Source organism: Pelobates fuscus, chromosome 8, assembly GCF_036172605.1.
Source record: "Pelobates fuscus isolate aPelFus1 chromosome 8, aPelFus1.pri, whole genome shotgun sequence".
NCBI lineage: Eukaryota > Metazoa > Chordata > Amphibia > Anura > Pelobatidae > Pelobates > Pelobates fuscus.
Genome location: NC_086324.1, coordinates 27,730,833 through 27,758,766, shown reverse-complemented (window position 1 = coordinate 27,758,766; position 27,934 = coordinate 27,730,833). Strand labels below are relative to the sequence as shown.

The 27,934-nt window shown below is 40.1% G+C and overlaps 1 protein-coding gene across 1 annotated transcript in view; it reads right to left on the bottom strand.

Annotated features, from left to right (window-relative positions):
• RIF1 (replication timing regulatory factor 1) overlaps positions 1–26,172 on the bottom strand; it is a 335,763-nt gene extending 309,591 nt beyond the window's left edge. The window contains exons 1-30 of the mRNA XM_063429519.1: positions 26,067–26,172; positions 23,809–23,927; positions 23,127–23,205; positions 22,250–22,346; positions 21,743–21,873; positions 20,971–21,062; positions 19,948–20,137; positions 19,678–19,770; positions 19,442–19,580; positions 18,182–18,333; positions 14,997–15,108; positions 14,508–14,681; positions 14,248–14,358; positions 13,570–13,632; positions 13,195–13,295; positions 13,013–13,099; positions 12,720–12,793; positions 10,866–11,043; positions 10,412–10,519; positions 9,330–9,476; positions 9,097–9,196; positions 7,466–7,742; positions 7,130–7,169; positions 6,699–6,901; positions 5,886–5,985; positions 5,619–5,750; positions 5,365–5,504; positions 4,926–5,015; positions 4,794–4,842; positions 1,682–4,543 (exon numbers count right to left, since the gene is read on the bottom strand). Coding sequence (XP_063285589.1) covers positions 1,682–4,543; positions 4,794–4,842; positions 4,926–5,015; positions 5,365–5,504; positions 5,619–5,750; positions 5,886–5,985; positions 6,699–6,901; positions 7,130–7,169; positions 7,466–7,742; positions 9,097–9,196; positions 9,330–9,476; positions 10,412–10,519; positions 10,866–11,043; positions 12,720–12,793; positions 13,013–13,099; positions 13,195–13,295; positions 13,570–13,632; positions 14,248–14,358; positions 14,508–14,681; positions 14,997–15,108; positions 18,182–18,333; positions 19,442–19,580; positions 19,678–19,770; positions 19,948–20,137; positions 20,971–21,062; positions 21,743–21,873; positions 22,250–22,346; positions 23,127–23,205; positions 23,809–23,915 — 6,228 coding nt within the window. The 5' untranslated portion in view covers positions 23,916–23,927; positions 26,067–26,172. The remainder of the gene's footprint in view (positions 1–1,681; positions 4,544–4,793; positions 4,843–4,925; positions 5,016–5,364; positions 5,505–5,618; positions 5,751–5,885; positions 5,986–6,698; positions 6,902–7,129; positions 7,170–7,465; positions 7,743–9,096; positions 9,197–9,329; positions 9,477–10,411; positions 10,520–10,865; positions 11,044–12,719; positions 12,794–13,012; positions 13,100–13,194; positions 13,296–13,569; positions 13,633–14,247; positions 14,359–14,507; positions 14,682–14,996; positions 15,109–18,181; positions 18,334–19,441; positions 19,581–19,677; positions 19,771–19,947; positions 20,138–20,970; positions 21,063–21,742; positions 21,874–22,249; positions 22,347–23,126; positions 23,206–23,808; positions 23,928–26,066) is intronic.
• Between the last annotated feature and the right edge of the window lie 1,762 nt (positions 26,173–27,934).

The window sequence follows — 27,934 nt, the reverse complement described above, 5'->3', positions numbered from 1 at the left end:
ATCGCCACTTTCCTACTAGACACTACCCCCATAATCAAAACTATAAGACACCAAAACAAACACCCAATAGATACGAATCACCACAAAAAGATGGTAATCAATTCTGCCATCACCAGACTATCCCAATCGCACAACTACATCATATAACCAACCGACACATAGACTCACAAAGAACATCACAACATTTCCCGAAAATCATAGTCGTGGGAGTGTTATGGACAAAATACTTAAATGGATAACATGTCTATTTACTAATGTCTATTCTGTGTTCACTGTGTAAATCTGGCTGCTAGAGTAAAAGCTGCAATGTGTCCGGTGTGATTTACTTCTAGAAGACATGCGCACAATTTGAAAAGGAGTAGATAGACAAATAATCAAACGCTTGATTTGATCCAAAACAGGAAGTCCACGTATGCACGCACGTCCCATCACCCGCCCCTTTCCTTCTCTATCACAAAGCCAGCACTTTAACTATGCCTGGCATTTAATCCCCATAAGGTACTGCGGCCGACCATGTGACGCAATACGTCCCTATCCATGCGCATCATGTAGTCGGACGGAAATGAGGAAACAAAAGTTCTAAATAATATACACACACAAATCTAACCCTCGTTTCTAACTCATAATTACAATTTTTAATACTATATCCAATGTTATATTAATCTTTTAATACGGTTTGCATTGTATAAACCAACTTTAAGTCCCATGTCGATGACGTCATTATGGCGCAAAAATTTACATACATACCCTTATGCACCAGGTTAATGTTTTTAATTATACCACCTACGCCTATATAAGTGAGCAGTACTTCCTGCTCACTTAAATGTGAGTATGAGACATTTTAAATAGTTTTTATACAGAAAGCACTATTTTTGCCTCATCTCTCTCCCTTACCGGTACAACTCTACCCTGAGGAAAAGACGGAAATATACCATCACCTATATCCTACCAGTGTGGGATCAACGCCTCTGAACACACCTGAGTTTGTACTAGCTCTATAATAAGGGAGTACGATCACAACGTATTCTACACTTCCTAACGTGCCTGTGACATACACCATTTTAGTTCTTTTCCTTTTTATGTCCTAATTGGATCAAGATACACCACTATCCCAAGACCTTCACGATACAGAGCTACATAAGTACCTCATATACTGGTCTTATTTCCTGTATTTTACAATTTTGGACTGAAACTATTCTGTTTGGCCTGTTACTGCAAGTACAATTTTTTATACTTTTTAGAATACATCATTTTAATTCTTTTTGTGGCGCAACCTAATAACCATCCGATTGTATACCACTCTTTTCTTTGATGGTTTTTGAGGGAACCTCATACTCCCAGGTTTTTGCTGCCGATCTCTTATATATCTTCTAGTTCGCCACTATGCGCCGATCCATCCATTGTTTCTTTTTTTTTTTTTTACAGTTACTTACACAGATATGACCTACATGATCATGGACATCCACTTTCATAAGGCTCATGAACATGCAGGTCGAAGAAAAGGGACATATGAGCGCATTTAGTTTTGTTACAAAAAGATAGCTTAGTATTCTAGTAGCCATGACCACACGATTTGTGGGTTCATTACAAGTAAATTAGTTAAATAAAATACAGTATTCTAGCTAAGTTTGCTGCTGTCCTAGCTATGTATTAATCACTGAAAGAAAGGGGTTTGTGTTACCTTGTTAATTGGTGACGGAGAGTCATTATCCTGTTGTCTCTTTATGCCTTTCTTTAATATGCTAGTCGATGGAGATGCCGACGGTGACCAGCTGCAGTATCCACTAGGACTATCATTAGCAGACGTTAAAGCTACTAATCCTTTAATCTTAGGAGGAGAATCTGTGGCAAACCTTCCATCGAGGACACCTTCAATGTCATTTTTTTTTATTTCAGTAGGAGCTGCACATTCTTCTGTTTGAACAGCAGGCAGGTCTTCAAGTTGTTCTTGGACTCTGACAAGCGAACTGTCCGGTTCCAAAGCACTAACAGACTCTTCCATTGGCTTAGTCTTTGAGGAATCATTTTCCACAACTACAACTTCAGATTTGTCCATTTCAGTTTCCATCTCTTCATTGACTTCATTCATCGTAGACACAGTTGTTACTACCTCAAAAGTCTTACAGCTGATTGGAACCAAGTTTACATGCCATGCAGGAGGTTCTTCATTATCTGAACATTTAGCTTGTGCATTATTGATTTCCAAATTAGTTCTCTCAGGTTGAGATTCTGACTGTTCAGAAATTACAGACTCATCACCTATAGGTTCAGACAATACAGGATGATCCACAACAGTTTTTGTAAGGACACATACTTGAGTTATTTCTGCTTGGCTGACTTCACTTAATGGAACCAATGTGTGCTCCTGTTCTGATTCTGTATCATATTTGACATCACTAACACTGGGTTTGAAAAAGCAAGGATCATTATTTTCCATAACTAGAGGTGTGCTAACCGCACATGGTCCAGAAAAGAGCGTATCATCAAACGGCAAATCAGCAGAGGACACATTTGAAACACAAATGTTGGGAGGCACTCTCGCTTTAATAGTTTCTTCTGTAACAGACTTGTGCTGTTTAAGCGATATTTCAGAACAACAATCGCAACTCTTTGACCGTCTAACACGTCTTCTCCTTTTATGGGGACAATCAGGTGACTCCTCTAACTTACTTTCCGACTGCGGGAAAACATCAGAAACTGCAGTTGAGAAGTCGCCAGTTGCAGGCTCTGTCAACAAACTTTGTATTGTGCTACAGACAGATGGGGCGTTTTCTGTAATGCTATAAGTTTTGTTTTCTACTTTGGTGTGAAAGGAAGGGTCAGGGTCATTCTTTGTAATGTCAAAGGTTTTATAATCCTCCTTCTTAGATGAGGGTTCAGGGTCATACTTTGTAATGTCAAAGGTTTTATAATCCTCCTTTTTAGATGAGGGTTCAGGGTCATTCTTTGTAATGTCAAAGGTTTTATAATCCTCCTTTTTAGATGAGGGTTCAGGGTCATTATTTGTGATATTGTAAGTTTTATTTTCCTCCTTTGTAGATAAGGAGGGTTCAGGGTCATTCTTTGTGATATCATAGGTTTTGTTTTCCTCAGGGCATAATGAATGCTCAGGTTCCACGCTAGCTTTATCTAGGATAATTGAATTTGCACCAACATTTTCCATAACAATTGCGCAAGTTTTATTGTCCAAGCTTGTAGTTTGAGAACCATCTACTTCAAGGTCCTTTCCTGAAACAGGCTCTATATTTTTAAGAGAAGAAAGTGTTTCTGCTTTAGGATTGTTTTCCATCTCAGAAAGCAGAGTACTTTCAGAATGATCATCCTTGCCAGAGAGATCAGCACTTTTTGGTTTACTTTTTGAGGTCCGCCGCCGTTTACCGTTTTCTTCTCTGGTCTCTGAATTGTCAGACTCTGAATTTTCAACACCAGTCTTCAGCGCTTGCAAAGATCTCCTTGTCTGATATCTAGGCCTACTTCTAGTTACCTCCTCGCTTTCTCTGCTTACATTAGAATCGGTTACCTCTTCGCTTTGGTTTACATCAGCAGTCTTTGCTTTTTCATCAATTTTTGATTCTGACAGAGAACTCCGTGTTAGAGTATGGTCCAATATATTATCCTCTTCACTTTGCCGCTTTTCAACCTTTTCTTGTTGCTGTTGGCGTAAGTTCTCTTTAGATTGTGCCCCTTTCTTCTGGACGGATGATTTTTCCTCATTTTTTGTCTGCTCTCTCCTTTGGCTCACATTTTCACTTCTAACTACTTCTATTATTTCTGATTGTCTTCTTGATGACCTTCTCAAAGAAATTTTATTTGTAGAAGGTGCCTGATAATTTTCATTTTGAGAGTTGCTCCCAGTCTCAGGAGGGGTGTTTTCCTTTGACTCCACATTCTTTAAAGCACAGTTTCCTACTAGTGTATTCTCAGAATTTTCTACAGGCTTTGGACCTTGCTCCTGGGTTTCAGAGTCTGCTATAGAATCTTTAAGTTCTTCACATTTGGCATCTAACTTTGTTAAGGATTCATTGGTGCCTTCAGGATTAAGTTCTTCAGAAGCAGAACGTTTGTCTTCAGGGTTCTCACTCATTTGAGAAGTTTTGGGCTTTCTTCTTTTGGAAACCGATTTTGGCAGCTTAGTATTTAAAGATTCTTTATTGTCTTTCAGAGACACATCTTTATTTTCATCACTTTCCATAGCCACAGTTTCTTGGCTGTCTGGAACTAAAGTAACTACAGCGGCTTTTGGAAACTTGGCAATTGGAACGGGGCTAAAAGTTCTATTTGGTGAATGATCAAACTTTTCTAATGTAATAAAGGATTGCCTTCGACTTGTAGGCTGTGGTGGAGTACCCAAGACCATATCTGAAGAGACAGAGCTGTTGCTGACATTTGAAGAGTTCGGAGATTCCTTTTCGGTCTCTTTGATTATAGATTCATTTAATACTTCTGGAGGTTGTTCTTTATTGTCCAACATTTCGACATCTGCATTCAAATGTGTTACTTTATTTGGCTCTTGCTCTGTTGACAATGTTTCCGGCATGTTTTCCTAAACAAAAAAAGAATTTTAAAAATATTAAGTTAGTTTCAAATTTATAGAAGACTTTTAAAAGAAAAACCACACATTTCACACCACTCTACCTCTAGCTACCATAATAAAATAAAATATTTCAGTACGACATATTGTGATCAGTCCTTATATTCTACTTTAACATGCACTTACAAATTCAGTGGTACGATTCAAGCATATACAAAAGGTAGATCTCATAAATTGACACACAAATAAAATAGAATGTTACCTTTGACTCCCTGCGATCTTTTAATTCTTCAGATCCAGCTGTTTTTTCCCTAGGCATAAAAAAATATAAATTGAAATGATTGTACAGTGCATGCCAATAAAAACAAGACTAGCAATACATTGATACACTTACAAATAATTTTCTTGGCTCTGAGAATATTGACTGAACAAGTTAGTGTCTTGAGAAGCATCCAAATTGTTATACATGGTAGGTATATCCACCCTAGAGAGGAGAGGGAAAAAATATATATATAAAAACCACACACCCACGTGAAAATTCAATGTTCACACACTTTATGGTGTAAGACAAGGAGCCCACATGGTGCTCTGTTAGTTTTTAGGGTGTATGTTACAATCAATAGCATGTAAATGTCACAGCTGAAGGTATTTCTCCAGTTACAGTCTACCATCTTAATTTCTGAAGCTAACCACAAGAAGGAGAGAAAGAAAAGTGAAAAACATTTTTTTACTGGCGATTGGGCTGTGTTATGGTATCTTCTTTTGCAAATTCCCCCCCACACCAGTGTCCAACCATCACCAATATCTGTGTAACCTCCACCACCTCAACCAACCTTTTTGTTCTGAGAACTTCTTTCTGGTGTTCGGTTAAAACACGCTCTTTTGTTTCTGGCGGTATAAACACAAAGTCAACGGACTGCTCCTCTTCTAAGAGCTTCAGTTTACGTTTGGGTGAAGAGAAATCCAATTTTACCTGTATAAAAACAGCAAATTGTATTAAACCCAAGAGAGGAATAAGAAAAAAAAATAAAAAAAATGTATGCAGGTTGCACCAAGAGAGCGAGTTTGCCACAGACCAACTTCATACCTTGACCTGTGATGGTCGGATTGGAGTTTCTTTCTCTTTAAGCTCCTCAGCTCTGGACAATAAAGAGTCACGTTTGCCAGCCGACTTAACCTCAATCCCACTTATCTTTGTTTCTAATTGTGAATTATCAGTCTATAAAACCAGAAGTTAAAAAAAAAAAAAAAAAAAGCGAAGTCAAGGATATGTTTAAACACTTACACACAATCTTGCACAAAATAAAGAGCTTTTGTATATTCTGTAAGTTTCCTATTTTGTACACTAACTTACGTTGTCAGAATAGGGACCACTTAATTCCTCTGTGGAATTCGAATATGTGAATCCAGGCAACAGAAGAGGTGTTTTGGATTTCACTTGGCTTAACACTGGTCTGGGAAAAAAAAAAAAAAAAATTACAAAAAATTGCACGTTAACATTTTCAGATTTAAAAGGGAATATGAAAATCAATTTGTTATCTGGCAAACTACATGTGTGAAAATAAAAGATTTGCAGATCAATTTTATGAATACTCAGAGCATTCATAATTCTGTCACTCCAAAATGTCACAAAATCCAACATTCAAATGAGTTTTCAACCGATTGCATAAGATTGGCTGAACGAGGAGGTGGCAAGCCTTCCAAGAAATCGTTATCCCTGGACTACAGACATAAGTTTGCAAGGTCTTTGTCGCATTTATGGCAGCTCAATTTAAGGCAAAAGATCTTGTAAAGGACTATGGAAAGCTAATGTTAATCCATTATTAGCAATTATTTAATCCTGACTGATAAAAGCACACAATGAATGCTTTACAAGGTTTAAAGAAAATTTAGGCAAATTTGTGGAGTCACTGATGCACTGCTGAATGTAGTTAATTGCAGCATTTGCTGCCAAACTGGACATTTCTCACTATTGAAGAAGTATTAAATGTCAATAACTGCTCATCTAATGTTAATCCAAGTCATTTTATCTGTGCCTGTTTGTGATCAGGAATACATGGTTACAGCACTAAGAGTATTTGCCCAACCCAAAATTACAATAATTAGGGTTTTGGTTTTTTAACTTCAGTGTTAACGGAAAACATTTTCAGCACATTATAATTCATACTTTAGTTCCTCTGGATACAGTAGCCCTGTAGCTTTCCCAAATGATCCATTCCAGAACTGAGCCACTTGATTCCGGATCTGCTTGTTTTTATGCAGAAATATAGCACAGAGCAAGGGAGACAGAGCTTCAAGCAACTCGCTGTCATAAGATCCAGTGTAACGTGACCCAAGGCTAAGGAAGCCATCTGCAATAAACCTATCCAACTGCAAAAAAAAGAAAGAGCCTAGATGTCAAAATTGTGATACATGCAATCATTGAACCCTTCCAAATATGTGAGACATGTAGGTAAAGTGGGAATGCCTTCCTCTGTAATTAGGAAAAAAACCAAAGAACGCCTCTTTATACTAAAAAATGAAAACGCAAATTTTTACGTAGACACCTTCCTCGCCACCCAACCACTAACAAAAGAAAACTAAAGTTTTATTTCTTACCTTACTGCCAAGACTACTGTAGACTTTAGAAGATTCAGACCTAAGGGAAAGGGCAGAAGTATTTAGGACACAGTTTAGCTTAAACATTTCAATAGAATAAATCTTCCTCCTAAAACACAAAGCAGATTGCAACTGCATATCAGCACCAATATAGATAGGGTTTTAAGTTCCTAAACATAAAATTCTACAGAACAGACTAAGATGTACGTGTGTGGGGATATCAATGCGCTGCCACTTTAGCCACAATTAAACAGGACCCTTACAATGATCTAAAATTCAAGGCAGGTTTAAAATTTCCAGTTGTGTGTAGACATTAAAAAATGTAAAAGGACTTACTTTGTTTTGTCAAAGAAAAGGGAGATAGGCTTAGTAAGCATCACAAACCCCATTCTAAGTAGGGAAGGCAACGTTATATGGCTGATGCATGTAGACAAAGCTCCAATGACTGAACCACCAACAGATACTAGCGTCTGAGAACTTGTTTCTAACACAGATTCATCAGCGCTCAGAGTATGGAAACAGTCCATTATTTGAATAAATAATTTCAACAAAGAATTCAGATTTCCTAGTGGTTCCTTCTTCCTCTTAGACCATTCAGTTGGAGTGTGTGGAGCTTAAAAAAAAAAAAAAAAAATTATAAAAACAAAATTATAAAAACTGAAAAGGATATTCTAAATACACACGCATCAGCAAAAACAGACCATAACACTATATAGTTTAACCCCAACCCGCTTTAAGCGGGCTTTAAAGCCGTTGCAGCGGCATGGAACGCCGTAACTGCTTTGAGCCCTGGAGCACCCGGTATACTTACCTTACCGGCGCTCCGCTTCGGGAGGACTGCCTCACAGCCCAGGCAGCCGCCCCACAGCAAAAGAAGCCCCCGGGGGCCATGTGATCGCTCTCAAAGAGCAATCACATGGCCCCCTATAGCTGGCCGTGGATCTGCCAGCAGGGGGACTGTCTGAAAAAAAAAAAAATCAGACAGTCCCCCTGCTGGTGGGATCTGTAAAGATTGGTTATGTTGCCTTTGAGACCGTATGGTAGCCCAGGAATGAGAATTACCCCCATGATGGCATACCATTTGCAAAAGTAGACAACCCAAGGTATTGCAAGTGGGGTATGTCCAGTCTTTCTTAGTAGCCACTTAGTCACAAACACTGGCCAAATATTAGTTTTTTTCACACAAAACCAAATATGAACGCCAGTGTTTGTGACCAAATGGCTACTAAAAAAGACTAAACATACCCCACTTTCAATACCTTTGGTTGTCTACTTTTTCAAATGGTATGCCATTATGGGGGTAATTCTCATTCCTGGGCTACCACACCGTCTCAAAGGCAACATTACCAATCTGGCAAATTTCAATTTGAAAATGGAACGTTCTATATTTGACCCTGTAACTTTCCAAAACACCATAAAACCTGTTAATGGGGGGTACTGTTGTACTCGTGAGACATCGCGGATTACAAACCTTTTTTTTGTTGCAGTGAAACCTAACAGTATTATGACATTCACAGCTAAAATGTCAGACGGAAATACAAATTTAAAAATAAAAATCTTATTTTCTCACATTTTTTTTATTCATAATGAATTATGTTCCATATGTGAATAGTTAATGATAAATTAAAGCCCTGTTTCTTCTAAAACAAAATTATATATAAGTGTGGGTGCATATAATATGAAAGAGGGGAACTACGGGTGAACAGACATATAGCGCAAATTCCAGTTTTTGTTTACGTTTTGTTCAGAACGTGCACTATTGACTCCATCCTGAAGGGGTTAAAGTGCAACCCTTGTTAAAAATTTGGAACACTATTCCTTTTTTGTATTAGATAATACTTTTCCCTGGATTTGCTCTAGTAGGAGGTTATCTTAACTGTCCCATGCTGATCTGTATTAAAGTCACACACTTTTTTTTTTTTTTAAACACAATAGGCAAGCTTAACATAAACATACAAATTGCTTACCTTTTGTTTTTGGCTGACATTTGGTGGTATATGGGGAAAAGTTGAAACATTCCACTATTATTGTGACAACTTGAACAATCCTTTCTAAAAACTGCAACCCCTGAAGAAGAATTGTTTTTATTAAAAAATTAGTATTCTACAAAAATGTTTCAAAACATGTAAATACAAAAAGAACTGGCAAAACAAAAAAAGTGCTATGAATTGGACATATATACAAGTGACAGAATACTCACTGAGGGACACTCGCAAAAAACAGAAAGAATTCTTGAACACAGTTCTTCACAGCACACGTTTTCGTCAGTGGTTGTAACCAGCGCTGCACAGCGTGCAAAAGCTTTGTATAGTTCTGACCAGGTTCGCATCAAAGTCTTCATTGTGGGCTATAGGAAAATACAAGAGAGGAAATTACCATTACTGGATTTACCAAATCAACGCAACAAATATGATGCAAGTTACAATGTGATAATCTTAACACAATATAATTTTTAATAATTAAAAAACAAAAATAAAAACACAGGTTTTAAAGATTTATTCAAACTAGGGATGCACTGAAATTTCAGCTGAAAATGGGCCTATCCCATTACAGCCGAAAAAGGGTCAAATCTGCCCAAAATATGGCAGAGTGACTTGTCAGGTCCTTGGTCCATGACCGAGGACCCGACATTGGGAGGGGGCCCTAGTGGCTTGCCCTGTGTGCCGCCTGGTGTGAGGCCCCTCCTGTCTGCCCGGGGAGAGACCCAGGACAGTTTGCAGCTCCGTCCGGTGTAAGCTGCAGACTGTGCTTATCTCGCGATCTTTTGCCAATCAGAGCGTTGCCATGTGTTACTACGGCAAACGCTGACTTCTGGGTATCGCTAGATACAGCACAGTCTGCAGCTCACACTGGGCGGTGCTGCAGACTGGAGAGAGACAGCACAAAAAAAAATAAAAACCCGCTCCCTCCGCCATTAGTCACCCCCTCAAGCTGCCACCCCTATCCCAGCCTACACCATGTGCCCTACACCCCTACCAGACCCCCCACCATGTGCCACACACACACACACACACACACTACATCCCTAGTCCACTCCACACTATGTGCCTTACACTCTACACTGCACCACACACACACACACACACACACACACACACAATTCCATACACACAACACAATCTTAAAAAAAAAAAACACTAACATTTTGGGTTTTTGGCCAAGGGCATCCTGAATTTTCTGTTTTGTCCCAGAATTTTCATGTCACTGCATCCCTAATGTAAACAAGTGATCATGTACATAGTATATAACCATAATTTTATAGAAAATGAAAACGTCACCTACCTGAGAAAAGCCAGTGATTGGGAATATATGGCTAATGGGTAGCATTAACGAACTATGCATTGCACTGAAGTTATGTTCGAGAGCATCTCCCTGATTCACTTCATTGGTCTGAAACAAAATAAGAAACTTAAGTGTTCAACTAAATGAGAAAAATCAAAACTTGCTCCAAATACGGATTCAATGAATAAGATTTAAGAAGAAAGAACTCTAAAAGATTCAAATCAGTCCTCAAAATTCTTGAACAGATTCCAATGTTGTGTTGTTTAGAATAGACAAGATATAATATCCTGACTTGTTGGAAGGTCTCAAGGACTAGTTTAATATTGCTACCCAGTTTTTGACCCATCCTTTACTGTATACCACTTCCTAAAAATATCTGCCAGCCTTTGTGTATTTAAATAAAGGAAAAACAAACCCCACACACCACTACTATCCTAGAGCAAATACAACTTACCTGATTAATGCGTTCAGTCAGTGGATTTATTAGAATACTCCACATACGCCACAGAGTTTCTTTCTCAAGGACCTTTGCACACTGGTTCAACTCAACAAGGACAGATTCACTAAATGCCAGAGGAGATGTTTGACCTGACAGTACATAGTTCACAAGTGTCTCAAAGTTTATAAAGTACCTGAAAAAGTTAATACAGATGTCAGCTAAAAAAAAACCCCCCCCAAAAAAAATTAAAATGACAGTCAAAAAAAAAGGTTTAACATGGTACAGATCAACTTTTTTTTTGGTGGGGGTGGAGGGAGGGGCAGCGCACTGGATTTGAATATTAACAGACAAATCTCAGGTTAAAAAAAAAAAAAAAAACCACAAGTTTAGATAAAGTGCTTTTGGACATGAAACGGAACTGCTGGCACCCAGACTGGGTACCTTCGGTTGACTGATGTTCCTAATGCTTCCCAAGGGCTCCAAGCACTCAACTAGACACCATAACCAACGCAGATCCCACTAACCGCCACAACTTGGTTGGGGTCTCGCCGTCTCCTACCCACCCTGGACCCAAGACCAGGCTCCAGCTTCCAGTGGGTGAACCTCTCCTTAGTCCAGAGAGCAGGAACAAGCTCTTTCCAGTGCTTAGTGATTATACCTTGGGGAGTATAGTGATTATAGCAATCCCCAGAGTGTAGTTCTCCAATCCCCCAAACATGAGCCGAAACTTCATGAAGGTGAAAGATTATCTGTTAAATGAGCACAGACGCATTTCTTTTATACACATTTCCAGGCCAGAGGCACGCCCCCTGGACCTGGTGTTAAACTGGGACAAACCAATGGGAACAATAATTAACACATTAACATTCCCACATACACCGTAAAATCCCTCCCTCTATCCTGGAGATGGCTTAAGTTGCTGTAGTAAACTCAATTATCTCCAGGTACAGAAAAATATTCCTAAGTTAAAACTAACAAAAACACAATACATAACTTATGTTTCACAGAACTGAACCCCCACATGTGACAGGTCCACAGATCGCTTTGATCTGAGCTCCCAATATATCCGAACAGCGCTCAGATCCCACAAACCTAGTCAAAAATCGCCATGGGGTTCAATTGTCTAGGGAGGTCTCTTCTGAACGACCGCAGCATGGCTTTCCTGCCCAAAACAGTTCCATAGAATTTGACGGTGCGACCAGTCTATTTCCCATGTTAAAGTAAGCTCAAATAGACGAACGGCGACCGTTGGTGCAAATGTCAATGGTAAAGCAGCATTCGAATGTCAATGTTAAAGCAGCATTCAAACACTGTTTCGACTCACGAAGTTCAGAGAAGGTAAAGTTCAGCGGTGTTGGTGCCATTGCGTGTCTGATTTGAGTTCCATGAACTCTACAACCAAACACAGCTGAACGCGTTCGACCAAACAAGATGGCCGTTGCCACGTGTTCGACTAAACGAACGGCGACTTCCCAGCTAACCGCAGCTCCTGAGAGGTAAATGAGTGCCACACTCCACTTGTGTGTGGTCCGGCTGTTCGTTCGTAAACACCATGGGCACAATCCATTCGGCTGTCCCATAGACTGAACTGGGGAAAAAAGAAAAAAAAAAAAAAAAAAGACACAAACAAAAGCCCTTTCTCCAGTCTGTATCCCAGACTAATACATGGGCCATAGTCCTGGGGCAAGACACTGGCCAGCAGGCCCCTCCAAACACCAGTGACGATTGTGCTTTCGTCACAGGACACATTTTGAACACAAAATTTTGAACCTACATTAATTTATGTTAGCAGCAATAGGATTACATTTTTCAAGAAAAAATAAATAAAATGTAATATGAAAGTACACAAACTAATAAACAGAAACCTACCTTTCTGAGGAGATCCCATGTTCTAGAATAGGACCATGAAAATGCAGCTGTATCAAAAACAGAGCTGGGGTACCCTAGAAGGAGGGGAGGGAGTAGAAGTTAAAAAAGGTGGCAATTTGTAAAATATAAACACACGTCATATTTAAGTACTATCATACTGCTTTCGAGGGTTAAATAGTTAATAAAAAGCCACAATCAAGGTAAGTGCGCACCATGTCAGCATCATGTGCTAGCTTTGCACAAAAGCCAAAGATAACAGCACATTTGTGGCAACAACCCAAGACATTTCTTACATTAAGAAGATCCATATTTGCCACCTGATATGCTGCAGATCCAAGAATTTTTTGAGGTAGTCCCTTTACGGTGCACCCCAGCATGTTCTAAATAAAAATAAAAAATTAAATTACTTAAAATGCCATCACTTTAAAAAAAAAGTCGCAACAGCCACATATGTCACTGTGTGTAAAATACTCACCATTGACTTTTCCACCTGAAGAACATCAGAAGTGATGATATTTTTCAATGCTTGTAATAAGTGGGTTAGCACTTCTGAACCTTGTCGGTCCTTTTTGTTACCTGATGAGACAAAGATTAACAAGAAGGCCATTTATAATCCTTCAAGTGTGGGAACCCATAAGCAGAGGTTTACAAGTTCTCATCCTGTTTTAGAGTTCGAAAATATTTGATACAAAAAACAGATAGAAAGAGATATAATCACCATGGAAACCAACAGATTTGCCAGGAACATTCAAGTGGCAACATTTTCTTTTTGTCCCCCCAACATGCTTTAAGACTGTTTCAACTGGATAAACATTAAATGCACTGCCTAAAACCACTACACACAAATTACCTGTATCCATGGCTGCCTTCACAAAAGCGATCATATCTTTCCATATAGCATTTACCACTACCCCTAGAAGCAATTCAGAGGACAAAATTAGGTTTAGTTTGCCAAAGAAAAATTTTACACTTCAAATAAAAAAAATAAAAAAAACACAAAAAAAACCCAACTACATTAAACAAATTAAGCTGCAAAGCGTGATCACAGATCAATATGAAGTTGGCAAATGTAACCATCTAAAACTTGGCCAGATCAGGCAGTTACTGAAACCCAAGTGGACGAGTTACCCACTAAACAGTGAGTTGTCATGAATAGTAACATTTAGGCCAAACAGAAGATTTGTAGGATTTTTTTTTTTTTGATTATTACTAGTGGCTTAAGTCAAATTCCTGTTTAGCATAATAAATAAAAGTCTTACATTTAACAGGAAATTGCAAAATGTGGAAGCTCAAGCAAAAAAAATTAGGCACTACATGAAAAATTTATATCATTTATATATTCTTGCTGCATTGACATTGTATTGAAATTCTAAAGCCAACATGAGTTTTTAATTTAAAATATTTAACAGAGCTGCTTTCTTGGAAGCATTTGTTAAGAAGAAAGTTTCAAACCATCCTAACATTTTGTAATGACAAATCTATATTCACGCAGCATCAATAGTTGCCATAACATTGTCAAGTGTCTTACCAGAAGCATCTTTTCCTATGACAATAAATCCATCTTGCACGGAGGCCAGCAGGACAGCAGCATGCTTACAGAAGAACGAAGAACTACTGATTAAGGGATGCTGAAGAGGTTCTGCAAGAATAAAAGCGAGGGCTATTAACGCAACAGCCAGAAATGTTCAAGCATGAAAATGGTATGCAGAATAGCACACAACCAACCACATCTTACTGAGACAAAAAGTGAAGGATTATGCTGTTCCTTTGCATCACAGGTTATCATACCTAAGCTAAGCACAAGCTTGTGCTGGTTGGCAAATTTTACAACTTCCGGACCAAGTAGAAAATGAAGCATCATTTCGATTCCCAAAAGGTGAACAGATGGAAAAGCCACTGAAGTCAAAAGGCTGGAGTTCAAGCTAATTTTTGGAGTTGTAGGACTTGAGAATGAGTAAGTGCCTAAAGAAAAAGAAAACATAACAGATTAAAGCCACTCTCGCCAGCAGCAGTGTACTACTCTCAAAACAACATATCCCAAATGAGTTAAGGCACCCACTGCAACTCTCCACTGTTAACATTTAGTAAGGAGACAAATAAGTTGCATTCAAAAGGTCTAGGGTGGTAACTTTGGATACATACATACACACACAAAAAGAAAAGTTGACATTCAACATAAACAATGTGAGGTCATTGTGGTTAGTATGAGAAAGCACATGCATAAAATAGGAAACAAAAGCATACCTAATTTCACCCGAATAAATAAATACCAGGTACCTTTCTGAAGTGGTGTAGATGCAGTTATACTGTGATTAGATGACCTTAAGGGGGTAGATTGTACTGTGGATGACTCAACACTTAAAGCACTTTGTATCAATGGTAAGCACACCTGAAAGTAGAATATAAGCTGATTATACAGACTTCAACCCTAAATAAACACACACAAAAAAAAAAATGTTAAATGCACGTGAATAAACTAAAGAGAGGATAGAAAGGGAGTAAGAATTGTTTATGCAAAACAAACAGGAAAAAATTACAAAATTAGTGCCGACTCACAAGTTTGTTTGCATTCAAAGAGAAAATTCACAGTATGACAACAAATACGAAAAAAAAAAAAATTAACTGAGGCCAGTAACCCAAGCTTTATTTTACAAGGAAAATACCCACAAAACCTTTAGAAGACATTTGCTTCTATCCAAAATGTTATATTCACTAAAGTCAGTGCATCCAATCTTCCAGAATTGTGAGATTTATGTTCACAAATAAATCAGCTCCAGAGCACAAAGTTCAGTAAACCTAATTTTTCATAAAAAATAAACAAAAAGTTTCCTGCACTCTTCCCAAATCCCTATGCATAAACAAATGGAGGTTAGTTACTCCAATTGCCATGAGAGGGATGCCCACCTGCCATGTTAACGCAGCCCTCTTAGGTGGGTCCTATACTGACTTCACTTTGCTTCCTTGAGCTTATTAACCCTTAATAGGGAACACATGGGGTGAGCACAAGACTTGTTTTTGTGTCTTTGTATTCACTTTTTATTTTTTTTAAATTAAAGAAAAGTGTTTGAGTCATGCTTGTAAAGCTATAACAATATTAGTACATCTCCCTCCAGTAGTGTTGGATCTGTGGGAATGTCCATCAGATGTGGAACAGTGTGCCCAGTTTCCTGCCGCATCGCCAACATTCTGGTGGACAGTAATGGTTTATGGAGAAAATTCTCCCTAGTGTTATACCAGTGAGATATAATTTTGTATCCGGACTCCTGGTATTCTGTACTAATGGAGGATTCATGTGTCAATATGAAGGTTTTGGTCCATCGTTATTGAGTCAAATGAGAGCCTAGGTTTCTCTCCCAGTGTCGAACAAAATAAGGGTGTGTGGTTATATTGCAGTGTAATCAGAAGGCGATATAGCAGTGAGATGGCATGGGGTGGGGGTGAGTGTTGAGTGCATTGCATCCCAAATATGGTGAGAGTTCTTGTGGCTGAAGTTAGGTTCGGTACTTGATTGAGCATGTGGGCTAGTTGGTGATATCTAAAGCTGGTCATCAGGTCTGGGGTCCTCCTGCCCACGTGTTGTAGCCTGCAGAGTAGTGGTAATCCGAAGCTAGTCATGATCCGAGTGGAGTAGATTATGCGGAACGACTGGCTGCCCGTGATGGAGTACGGGGAGAAGGTAGGTGGTGAGAAGTCCGTTCTTGGAGATCGTCTCTCCCAGATATTTAGGGTGTAAGCTATTGTGGGGTGCCCCCCCCCCCATCTTGTCTGGTCGCCAGACTTGGGGGTTGCCATAGGAGTGTATGCAGAAGCAGCGCTGAGAAGCTAGCTTCTATGGCGATCCAAAGTTTGTCCAGTGGCGCTAATAACTATTCGATGACGCGCTGGAGGTGGATGGTCTTGTGATACTTAACTAGATCGGGGAGGCCTAAGCGGCCCTGCAATTTGGGTTTGATTAGAATTTCTTATTTGATCCTGGCTGTCCGGTTTTTCCATATGCAGGTCGTGAAAGCTCTGCGTAGCCGAGCAAAAAAAGATTGGCAGCGTCTGTAGCAGGTATAAGAAGCATGGGAGCACATTCATTTTAAGAATGCTCACCCTTCCGAGTCAGGTGATTTGCAGCATGGACCAATCCTTCAGCTCTTTAGGCACCCGGTCTAACAGAAGTGGAAAGTTGATCTGGAATAGATGAGAAGCATCTGCAGCAATCAAGACTTTAAGATACTTTGCTTCTTTACACCAGTGGAACGGGTTTTTGCGTTTTAAGAGAGGGGATTAAGGTGCGATCACATCCGAGGTGTAGTATCGATTTTGTATAATTAATTTGGAGATTCAATAACTGCAAGACAGCCGGGACTACCGATACTGGGTTTCGGACTGTGAATAGTAGGTCATCGGCATGGGCAAGATTTTGCATTCTCCCCACTTGCCACATATGCCGATGATGGCTGCCCTTTCGCACACTGCATTTAAAAAGGGCTCCAGGCTTAGTAGAAACAGCAGGGGTGAGAGAGGACATCCCTGCCGGGTGCCATTGCGTATTGAGAACGGACGTGATAGCGTACTATTCACATAGATCCTTGCCGATGGGTTATTGTATAGGGCTTCGATCCATGCCCGCATGTTCGGACCAGGTTCCAGATGCTGCAGCGTTGCAAACAATAAGGGCCAATCTACACGGTCGGATGCCTTCTCTGCATCCGTGGATATCAGGAGCAAGGATGTTGAGGTTGTCCAGGCAGCGTATATCTAATTGATGACTTTGGTGGTGTTATCCCAGGCTTCCCTATTCTTGACGAATCACACGTGATCCGGGGTGGATCACTTTTGGTAGGATCAGTTGGATGGTGAGGGCTAGGATCTTCACGAATAGTTTCAGATCGGTGTTCAACAGGGAGATTGGCCTATAGCTGGGGCGTCTTTCCCCTCCTTCGGCAACACTACCATGTGCGTCAGTAACGTGTTGGGGGTCAATTGTATTCACTTTTGTATCACACAGCTATGTTACAATGCTACCGCCCACCCCATGTGTTCCCTATTAATGGTTAATAAAAGCATTTAGGGGTTTAGATATATTTGCCAGAAGCTCAAAGAAGGAAGGTTAAGTCAGTTTAGGACCCATCTAAGACGTTTGCCTTGACATAGCAGATGGGCATCCCTCTAATGGCCATTGTAGTAACTAAATAACCTCCATTTGTGTAAATATGCATAGAAATTTGGAAAGAGCACAGGTAACTTTTCTTTGTTTTTTTACTGTACATATTGGGGCTGGTGTGTAATACAGTCGTTGCTGCCCCCACTCCCCACCCTAGAGTATTGGGGCTTTGAGCACAGGACTTATTTTTGTGTATTTGTATAAAACTTAATTTCGCAAAAATAATGCAACTCTACTTGGCAGACTGAAGGGCACAAATTATTACTGACAACTGAATTATAACCGTGAACAAAAAATTAATATCACCTACCTGCTCAAAATGTAGATGAAGCTGAGATCCAAGTCTCATCAAAAGATACCACCATACTTCGATCTTGGTCAGTGCCAGGGCCTCTGTCCTGACATGAATAGAACTTAGAGGCTGCATAAGCAGTTTCAGTCTCTTTGTACTGCAAAGGATATCTATAAAAAGCAAGTATAAAAACAAGCAAAGGGTAAAACCGACTTTCTAGGCTCCCTACATCACAACTTACAATTCAATTGTACAGTGCCACTAAATATGTATGTTGAAGCTTTCATTATTATGTTTTTAAAGGACCACTCTAGTGCCAGGAAAACGAGTCACTAGAGTGCCCTGAGGGTGCCCCCACCCTCAGGGTCCCCCTCCCGCCCGGCTCTGGAAGGGGGAAAAGGGGGAAAACTTACCTTTTTCCAGCGCTGGGCGGGGAGCTCTCCTAGTCAGCTGCGCGCGCATTCAGCCGGTCGCATAGGAAAGCATTTACAATGCTTTCCTATGGACGCTTGCGTGCTCTCACTGTGATTTTCACAGTGAGAATCACGCAAGCGCCTCTAGCGGCTGTCAATGAGACAGCCACTAGAGGATTAGGGGGAAGGCTTAACCAATTTATAAACATAAAAAAATGGGTTAACCCTAGCTGGACCTGGCACCCAGACCACTTCATTAAGCTGAAGTGGTCCTTTAACTCTCAACCTTTTGTTGAAGGTACAAATAGATTCACAAAAAAAAAAAATTCAATATTTAACATTTAAAATGCACTCTCCAAAATACAATTCACAATCCAGACAATACAAGCTTCTTAACGAGAGTGTCTGAATAGAAAAATAAATGGCATTATTTGGTAGACATAACCCCAAAAATATGCATGCATTTAAAGCAGACTTCTCCAAACTCCAAGTGTTGCTGAACTACAACTCCAGAGATTCTATGAATGAAATAGATAGGCTGAGAATCATGGGAGTTGTAGTTCAGCAACATCTGGAGGGCTTGAGTTTGGGGAAGCCCGATTTGAAGTAACTCTAATGTCAGGAACACAAGCATGTATTTCTGACAGTGTAGTATTAAATTATTTAGGTGCCCACCCCCCTCTGTAATAGAAAGGGGAGTTTACTCTCCTTTCCTCCTTCCCCCCACCCCCCCTGCCAGTGTCACAGTGGCATGCCCCGCTCTTTGAATCCTATATGCAGTCGCAATGCCTACAACTTTATGCACTTGGGTAGGATGAAATTATCCTGCTATAAAAAAAAAAAAAAAAAAAAGTCAGGAATTTACCTGGATTTAATGCAAAATTATCAATAAGGCTCTTCCAAGCAATGAATGCAATTTTCTTCACTGCAGGCGATCCACTTCGAAAACCCAATTCTTCAAGCTGCAGTAGAGAATTAATGAATGTCCCACTGCGATGTAATGTCTGGGTTGTGAGAAAAGAAAAACCCAATTGGTAAATAAACAACTAAAAAATATATATTTTTTTTAATAAAAAGTATTGTGGATTAAGGTTTACTTACCTTTCCAAGTAATTTAACAAATAATGGCCACAATTTCAACACATACGTCTCATTTTTACTTGCAAAGAGTTTCTGCATTTCAGCAAGGATTTTCTGCAATATGTGGGGGGGGGGGGGGGGGAGGGAGGAGGAGAGAAATAGGTTATTCTCACACAGAAAGTACACTGAATACAAAGGTTTCATGAAAATACTTCAAATTGAAGTTTTAGTAATTAGTTACACTGATGTACAGCAACACTTTAAACCACTCAGAAATCAATAGACACTTACAGACGACATCAGCTGTTCTGTTACAACTGCCACTTCCTGCTGTTTCTTAAGCAAAACCGGCATTCCAATTTCTAAAGCAGTTGCACTCCTTAACCTAACTTTGGGAGCAGAATGAACTACCAAAGGGATAATGAGCTTAGCCCATCTCACAGCTTCATCTGTCATCTGTGTAGGAGCCTGGTCCAAGAGTCTGAAATAAAGCAAGCCAGATTATAATGAAACAAGCAAACATGGTTATTTTGACACAGGATGGCATAACGCAACATTGCCAAATGACTGAACTACCATACAAATAGAACATTTAAAAAAAAATTCTGAAGGCTTGCTTGATCCCCTTAGTCACAAGACAGCATGAAAACTTAATTTTGGATGGTTTGTCTTGAAATCATGTTACATAGTGAAATGGAAGTTTATTCAGCCATCAACAAACAGGCAGGAACCAGCCTACACCTACATATTGCCGTGTGCTGATTATTATTATTTTTTTTTTTAAATTGCTAATTTGGAGGGGGTGTTTCAACCAAAAAGCTAGCCTGGGACACAGGCACTTGAATACAGGATTCATTTGCAACTATTTTTGTTGCTATAGTGTACTAGTCACCGTGGACTCCGTGGTTAAAGGTACTTCAATTACCTTTTCTCCAACACCATCCTGCTCCCTGTGCAGTAATCAAGCCTCCTTGGCTGAGATTATTAAGCTTCATAATCTAAGCCAATCCAAAACATCACTCTGCACCAAATGGTCTCGATGACAAAGGCTTGTTTTAGGGCCAAAACATTGATGTACATTGTTCCTTAATAAAACTCCCTCCCTTACTTGACGTGTGCATCATTCATTCTGTACACTAGGTCTCTAGAGACCATATGATTGAAATAGAGCTTCACCTGTCTATTTCTGCAGAAGCACATCTAGTGACTATCATACTGACTGTCACTGGAGTAATTTAAACATTACAGTAACAGACGATAAGACTTTATAAACAAAAACATGCATGCAAAGTAAAAACGTGTAACATTGCTTACCGGATAATAACATTTAGTGCTTCATACTCAATAACAAGTGACTGAACATCTTTGTTAAGAACACTTTCTAATGTAGAAAGTATAGAGGGTACCTGGAAGGCAATAACGAGGTTGTTAAAATATAGCTAGAAACATACAATAGCTACAAATAAATGAAATAATGGACAAATTCTGTACTATCTACATTGCTTGCTAGTAACACATGTCCAGGATTTCTCTGCCGCCCCTCCATGCAACTGAACGAGGACATTTTTCAGTCAGTCACTCTGTATCACCTAGTTTTCTTCTGGTTGGTGTACAGCATGACAACTATTTACACACAATCTATGAATGCAGCTCCCTTACAATACATTCAGTTTAGGATGTGCATGGCAGCACCATAATAAAATAAAGATAGACTAGGGAGCAACTGTTAACTACTGCTTTTACAGAAGAAAACCAGGTATCTTCATAGAGAATCAGTTTTATTACTTAAATGAATAAACAAACTACCAAATCACCTCAAATGTACAATGTGCATTTTTCTTGCACTTGACAAATTGTGGAGTTTATGACAAGTTCCACATTTTTAGTGTAACAAAGGAGCCTGCCTTGAGGCACACCCATTGTCAAGTGTGGCAAAAATACATAGATCAGAAAGCAAAGAAGTACAGATTCTAAGAGGAAAAATAGTAGAAATAAGTTGGAAGTGACAGAGCAACTTTAAGGCTCTGCTTCTTTAAACCAAAACCTTAAAAAAAAAAAAAAGCACACAAAAGCCCAAACTACTTACTGCTTTTCCAACTTCTTCAGAGGAGAAGCTTTGTTTTGAAATCACCCAAAGTGCTCGTGTGCATCTATTTTTATCTGTCCCCTTAGCAGCAATACTGTTCAAAGTTAAAATCAATTCTTCAATCTCAGGAGCTGGGGGAAAAAAAAAATATATAAAAAAAAATACCAAGACGTTTCTACTGGGTATATGACTAAAGTAATTAAGCTAGACACCACACTCCGTTTATTTTGGGGAAAACAAAAAAAATGCAGTTAAATTAGGAAATATATAATCAAATTGCCATCTAACATACAAAGGGTCAACGAATCTGAAGTGGTTTGAAGCAGGATTTTTCATAACTCTTCAGAGGGATTACTTGATGTTATGTAATATCTGAAAAGCAATGAGTGTGCATCCTTTATGCTATAACATTTATAGAGGTAAAATAAAATGCTTGGGGAATATTATTTACAGAGCAATGGATGTAATCACAAGGTTTCTGCATCACATTCCAAGTCACTTTATTACCTGATAAACCGGATGCAATTTTGCTGTTAAATACACAAAATCCCAATGCCTGTAGTGCAGCATTCCCAAGATCAGAGTTCGCATGAGAAATGTGTGCCTGAAATATAAAATTAGTTTTAGCGTGAAAGATTTTGTGGAGAGGGCAGCTCGGAGACTATTCCAGACCAGTAAATCCTATAACTAATCCCTCTAGGGCTCAAGCATATCCAGTCACAAAGCTAAAAAGGAGTTTGCAGGTCTGCCTTAAAGAATGGTTAAAGTAGAGAATTTCCTTCTGTCACACCAGGAAATGCACCCAAAAAAAATCAGAAATCCATTTACTATTTAGAGTGCAGACATGCGCTTATTTGTATAATGATATTGAGTACGCCAGATTTTATTTGATATATCGATTTAATTTTTTTTTTATTACTTTTCACGTTTGGGTCTCTCACTTTTTTTTTATACAGCACATCGGGTTATTGCCAGTGACAATTTTTATACTCTTATAACAATTAAACATTTTTTATTTTTGACCTTGTGTCTTTTATATATGATAGATTTCTCTTTATCTGGAGTTATCCCGTACACAATTTGCTACGCATCCCAGTGCCCCCTTTGGTACACTACTTCTACTCTACACATTTATTACATCTGGGGTTACCCCCCTTAATTCAGTGTACCATTTATAGGCTTGTTTCAGTTCATTTTCCATTTGATAAAGCACAGTGCAAACTTAATAGCCAGATTTTCAAATAAACAGTGCAAAATGTGAAGAAAAAAAACAAAAAAAAAAAAAACACACCAACTGTCTCCCAACAAGAAACCTTCACATAGCAACCATAGAGCATATGAGAAGTGTTCACACCAAACACAAGTTGAACTCTAAACTCCATACCTTAAATACTTTGCAGAGTCGTTGAAATTGCCCTTCAACAAGCACCATAAACTCCTTGCTGTCTTCTCCACTTATACGGCTAAAGAGGAAAAAAAAATTAAAAAACTTTTACTATACAACTAACAATGTAGCAATTTGGTTTTTAATTCACTGTTTAGTGAACCAACACTAAATAGGAGTTTTCTTGGTGCCTTGATGAGACAGTACAGAAGCAAACAATCTTTCTGCACAAGCAAATAGGTTAGGTTTACAGGGTCAGGTCAAAGTATACCCTGATTTAACAGAACAATTTCTGAAGTGTATTACTAACTTCTGTTTAATGTCATGGCTAAAAGGAGATTATGTGGCGAGACTATGGTTTCTATAGGTTCCTTTTTATAATACAGTACTTCAGTATATTTGCTCTTATGAAATTCTGAAATGTTGCTGCTCCTATCCTAAGCACTCCTCTTGGATGTAGATAAAACCATGGCCTACCTGGTCTTTAGCAGCTCAAAGAATTACCTCTGCGGCACATACAGCATCTGTTGTAATCAGTCTTAGATGTGGTACAATTTGCTGATATAGCAATGTACCAGTAAGTATCAGTGACTCTGAGACGGGCCTCCAACAGTTCGCTGCAGCCCCATTGGGGACAAAATTGGCACAAATTTTATTTTTTTAGATTGTCGGTTATGCTTACCTAACAAGGGAAAGATATGCATCTGTTTGTTCTGTATGTGAACAAGAAGAGTCCTCCAAAGTTTCTAATAAAGGTAGCAGACGCGATTCCTCTGAACAAACAGCCATTTTTTCAGCACACTAGATGGAAGCAGAAATAAAGACACTTAAAGATAGGTACACATGTTCATAAAGATTCCCGCTTAATTGGCACTAACAAACGTATAATATACAGATTAAAAAGAACACTCCAAACGCAACAACCAATATAGTGTGCTTTAGTGGTTATGGTGCCAGAAGAGCCCTGGTGTTCCCTACTGTAAATAGACAACCCGTGACTTCTTACATGACTTCTGCTGGGTGCTGCTCCCCACCGCTCCTAAGCTATTAGGAGCTCCCATCAAAACTCCAGAGTAAAGGCCTGCACCTTCAGGCTTCACTCAGTGCTTCCAGCAGGCCTGTAACTTTAGTTGAGGCAGTGATTGGCAAACAGCAAAACCAAAGTGAGAAGTCAAATCTGTTCTCAAATAATTTGACTACTTATAATTGTGGGGTGGCTTGAGGATGATGGTGCCAGTACACTCCTGGGACTATAACCACTACATTGGTCTATATGGTGTTTGTGGTGCTTTGAGTGTTACCGTATTTTATTGTTGCACGTGTCAAACACTAGGACATTACTCACACCGCTTATATTAGGATTCACACTTCCATGTTGTATTATTTTTAAATTGTAAGAAGGAATGAGGCTAATACAGCGATAGGGGGAGGTGGAACTAAACTTTTGTTTGCAGTTTTTAATGCAGCAGAAACAATGTTTTCCCCTAAAGTGTCAATAGTTTAAAACAATGAGGAACTGGAGCAACAGTCAGAAATATATGAACCTCACTCCGAAAACCTTATTTGTTTTATGTCAGTCCTAACATTTAGCCATATAATGTTTGACAGGCAGAGTATGTTAATCATAAAAGGATGCAGACAAGTTTAATGTAGTGCCCATTAACAACAAAGGATTTGAGATCTCAAGTCATTAATAAACTGCTTATTTTTAGAAAAATGTATTGGGCGCAAAATATATGGTGAAATTACATTTGAACTGAGCAGTGTATACAATAGATGATTGCCATTTGAATATGTTTCAAGTGGATTTGAGTTTGCAGGCTCATCACGGATCTACAGCATGGTTCAGTTACTCCCTGGGTTCAGATCACAACTGCCATGAAGCTAATAAGTAGGTATTAAACAACTGACACACTGTCTTATTTCATTATTTTATACTTATTTTTGTAAAAAGGAGATGGTTGACAAAGCATGACAGGAGCCCTAATCCCCAGGTGTTGGATTGTCAAACAGTGTGCCACCACATATATTGTGAAACCAACAACTATTATAACTATTTACAAATTATTATAAATGTGAGTAATAATCCTGCTGGTAACAGGATCTTAGTTTCTTACAGAACTCGAAGAAATAATGACCCTCTTACACGGTCATACACCTCAGGCTATACCAAGGGTGTCCAAAAGGCTGATCTCCAACTGTTGCAAAACTTTGTTTCCCATGATGCTCTCAGTCACCCTTCAGGCAAATCCTCATGGGAGTCCTGCAACAGCTGGGTGACCCACCTTCACCTACCTCGGGCCACAGCTGGGTGACCCACCTTCACCTACCTCGGGCCACAGCTGGGTGACCCACCTTCACCTTCCTCTGCTCACAGATGGGTGACCTACCTTCACCTTCCTCTGCTCACAGCTGGGTGACTGACTTACCTTTACCTACCTCTGGCCACAGCTGGGTGACCTACCTTCACCTACCTCTTGGTGTGGTACTTACTGGTCACACCTGAACTAAAAACAGAGGGGGGAGGGGTCCCTTCATAACTCTAATAAAGTATATTGTACCCACTCTAGGCGTTGGCAGAATACACTAAGGTCAATAAAGGGGGCAGCAGACTATATTAGCCGGGCTGTTTCCATGGTGATAGCGCCACAGCGCTCAGTTTGCTCCAGATCTGCCCCATGGCCGCAGCAGCTGCTGCAGAACATCTTAGAAAGCCAAGTAAGGGGCTTGGATAGGGGAGCTGAGGGCATCCCCGGCCTCTATTTCTGAATAACGTGGGCCCCCAGCACGAGCCCAACCAGGGGCCCCCCAGCACGAGCCCAACCAGGGGCCCCCCAGCACGAGCCCAACCAGGGGCCCCCCAGCACGAGCCCAACCAGGGGCCCCCCAGCACGAGCCCAACCAGGGGCCACAGCCCCCCTTCCCCGCAGAGAGCCTCACCGTCTCAAGTCATCTATAAGAGTCGGTCTGCGTTCAGAGGGGCCCAGGCTCCGTCTCTCCCGGGTCGCCGCACCTGATTTCCCCGCGCTCTGCAGACACCTGCCCCTTCAACTCCCGCTTCTAAAATGGCGCCAGATCGGGTCAAACGCAGCAGGACCGCTAAGCGATCCCAGCACTGGTCGGCGGCGGCCAATCGGATCGCGGAGGGCTTTTTCCCGCTGTGAGATGTTCATCACGCAGATGTCTAAATCGATTGCCGAGCGGATCGGTTTAAAGTCAGTAGCCCAGTCCAGCAGGGCTGCTATCTGCACATGTTATTCAGTAACTAGTGAATTTCTGGGTTATAAATCAAGCTGCAGCTATAGCTGGGCAGGAGACTTTGTATGATAGTTTGCATTCTTTGAAATGATATAGTTTAGTACAATTCACCATTTAGTGAATACAACCCCTGGATTCTCAGTATTACTATGGGTTTATTTATTAAACAGGTATTTGTAGAGGATTAACAAGGACTTTAGACATTTTAAGGCCAAACAGCTAAATTGCAATGATTTTTCACCTCTGCTAGTGTTACATTGATGTTTAATGGAACAATCGGGGCACCATAACAACTTCATTTGAATTAAGGTTCCTGGCGCCGGCTTAATGTCATTGGTTGAACTGTTAATGAACTGGTTAACCCCTGTCCAGCGCTGGTCAGCTCTGTCCTCTCTTGAGTCCGCTTGAGTGTGACGCTTATTATTACTGCCAATTATATGGCTCCAAAAGATTCTTTACAATATTATAAGAGGATGAGATTTAACTATAAATAGGACAATTACAAAAACTTACAGGAACAATAGGTTAACGAGGACCCTGCTCAAACGAACTTAGTCTATAGGAGGTGGAGTGTAAAACACAATAGGTTAAATCAAATAAGGTGGGAGTGAAGTAGTGCTGGAGGAGAGTAGAGTGCTGCCCTTTAGGAGAGAGCAAGAGACAGGTAAGTGAGGTAGAGGTTACTCTGGGAGGCCATAAGCTTTCCTAAAGAGATGGGCTTTAAGGCACTTCTTAAACGATTGAGGACTAGGGGAGAGTCTGATGGAGGTAGGCAGGCTATTCCATAGGAAGGGAGCCGCCCGCGAGAAGTCCTGCAAGCATGAGTTGGCCGTACGGGTGCGAGCAGCGGACAGGAGAAGGTCTGACAGAGGGGTGAGGTGTGAGAGGACCGACTAGAGAGGAAAATCAGTCTGGCGGCAGAATTCATTACAGACTGTAGAGGGGCAATACGGCTTTTGAGAAGACCAATTAGGAGAGGGTCATAATCCATGCAAGAAATTACTAGAGCATGGACAAGCTCCTTAGTAGCATCTTGTGTAAGAAAGGGGCAGATGCGGGCTATGTTTTTAAGGTGGAATTTACAGGATTTAGTAACAGACTGGATGTGAGGCTCAAAGGTGAGGCCAAAATCAAGTATAATGCCAAGATAGCGCACTTGCAATGATGGACTGATGTGGATACCACTAACTTAAAGGGAGAGCGAAAGAGGAGGATCGGTATTAGGAGAAGGAAAGACAAGGAGCTCAGTTTTAGAAAGATTGAGTTTCACAAAGCGGGAGGTAATCCAGTCAGAGATGGAAGAAAGGCAAGCAGTGACACGTTGAAGGACGGCAGGGGAGAGGTCTGGGGAGGAGAGATATATCTGTGTGTCATCAGCGTACAGAATCCAAATCAGGTAATACGTTTGCCAAGAGAGGCAGTATATAGAGAAAATAAAGGGGACCAAGGACAGAGCCTTGCGGGACTCCAACTGAGACAGGACGAAGGGAGTAGGTATCATTAGAAAAGGAGACACTGAATAAGCGTTGGGAGAGATAGGAGGAAAACCA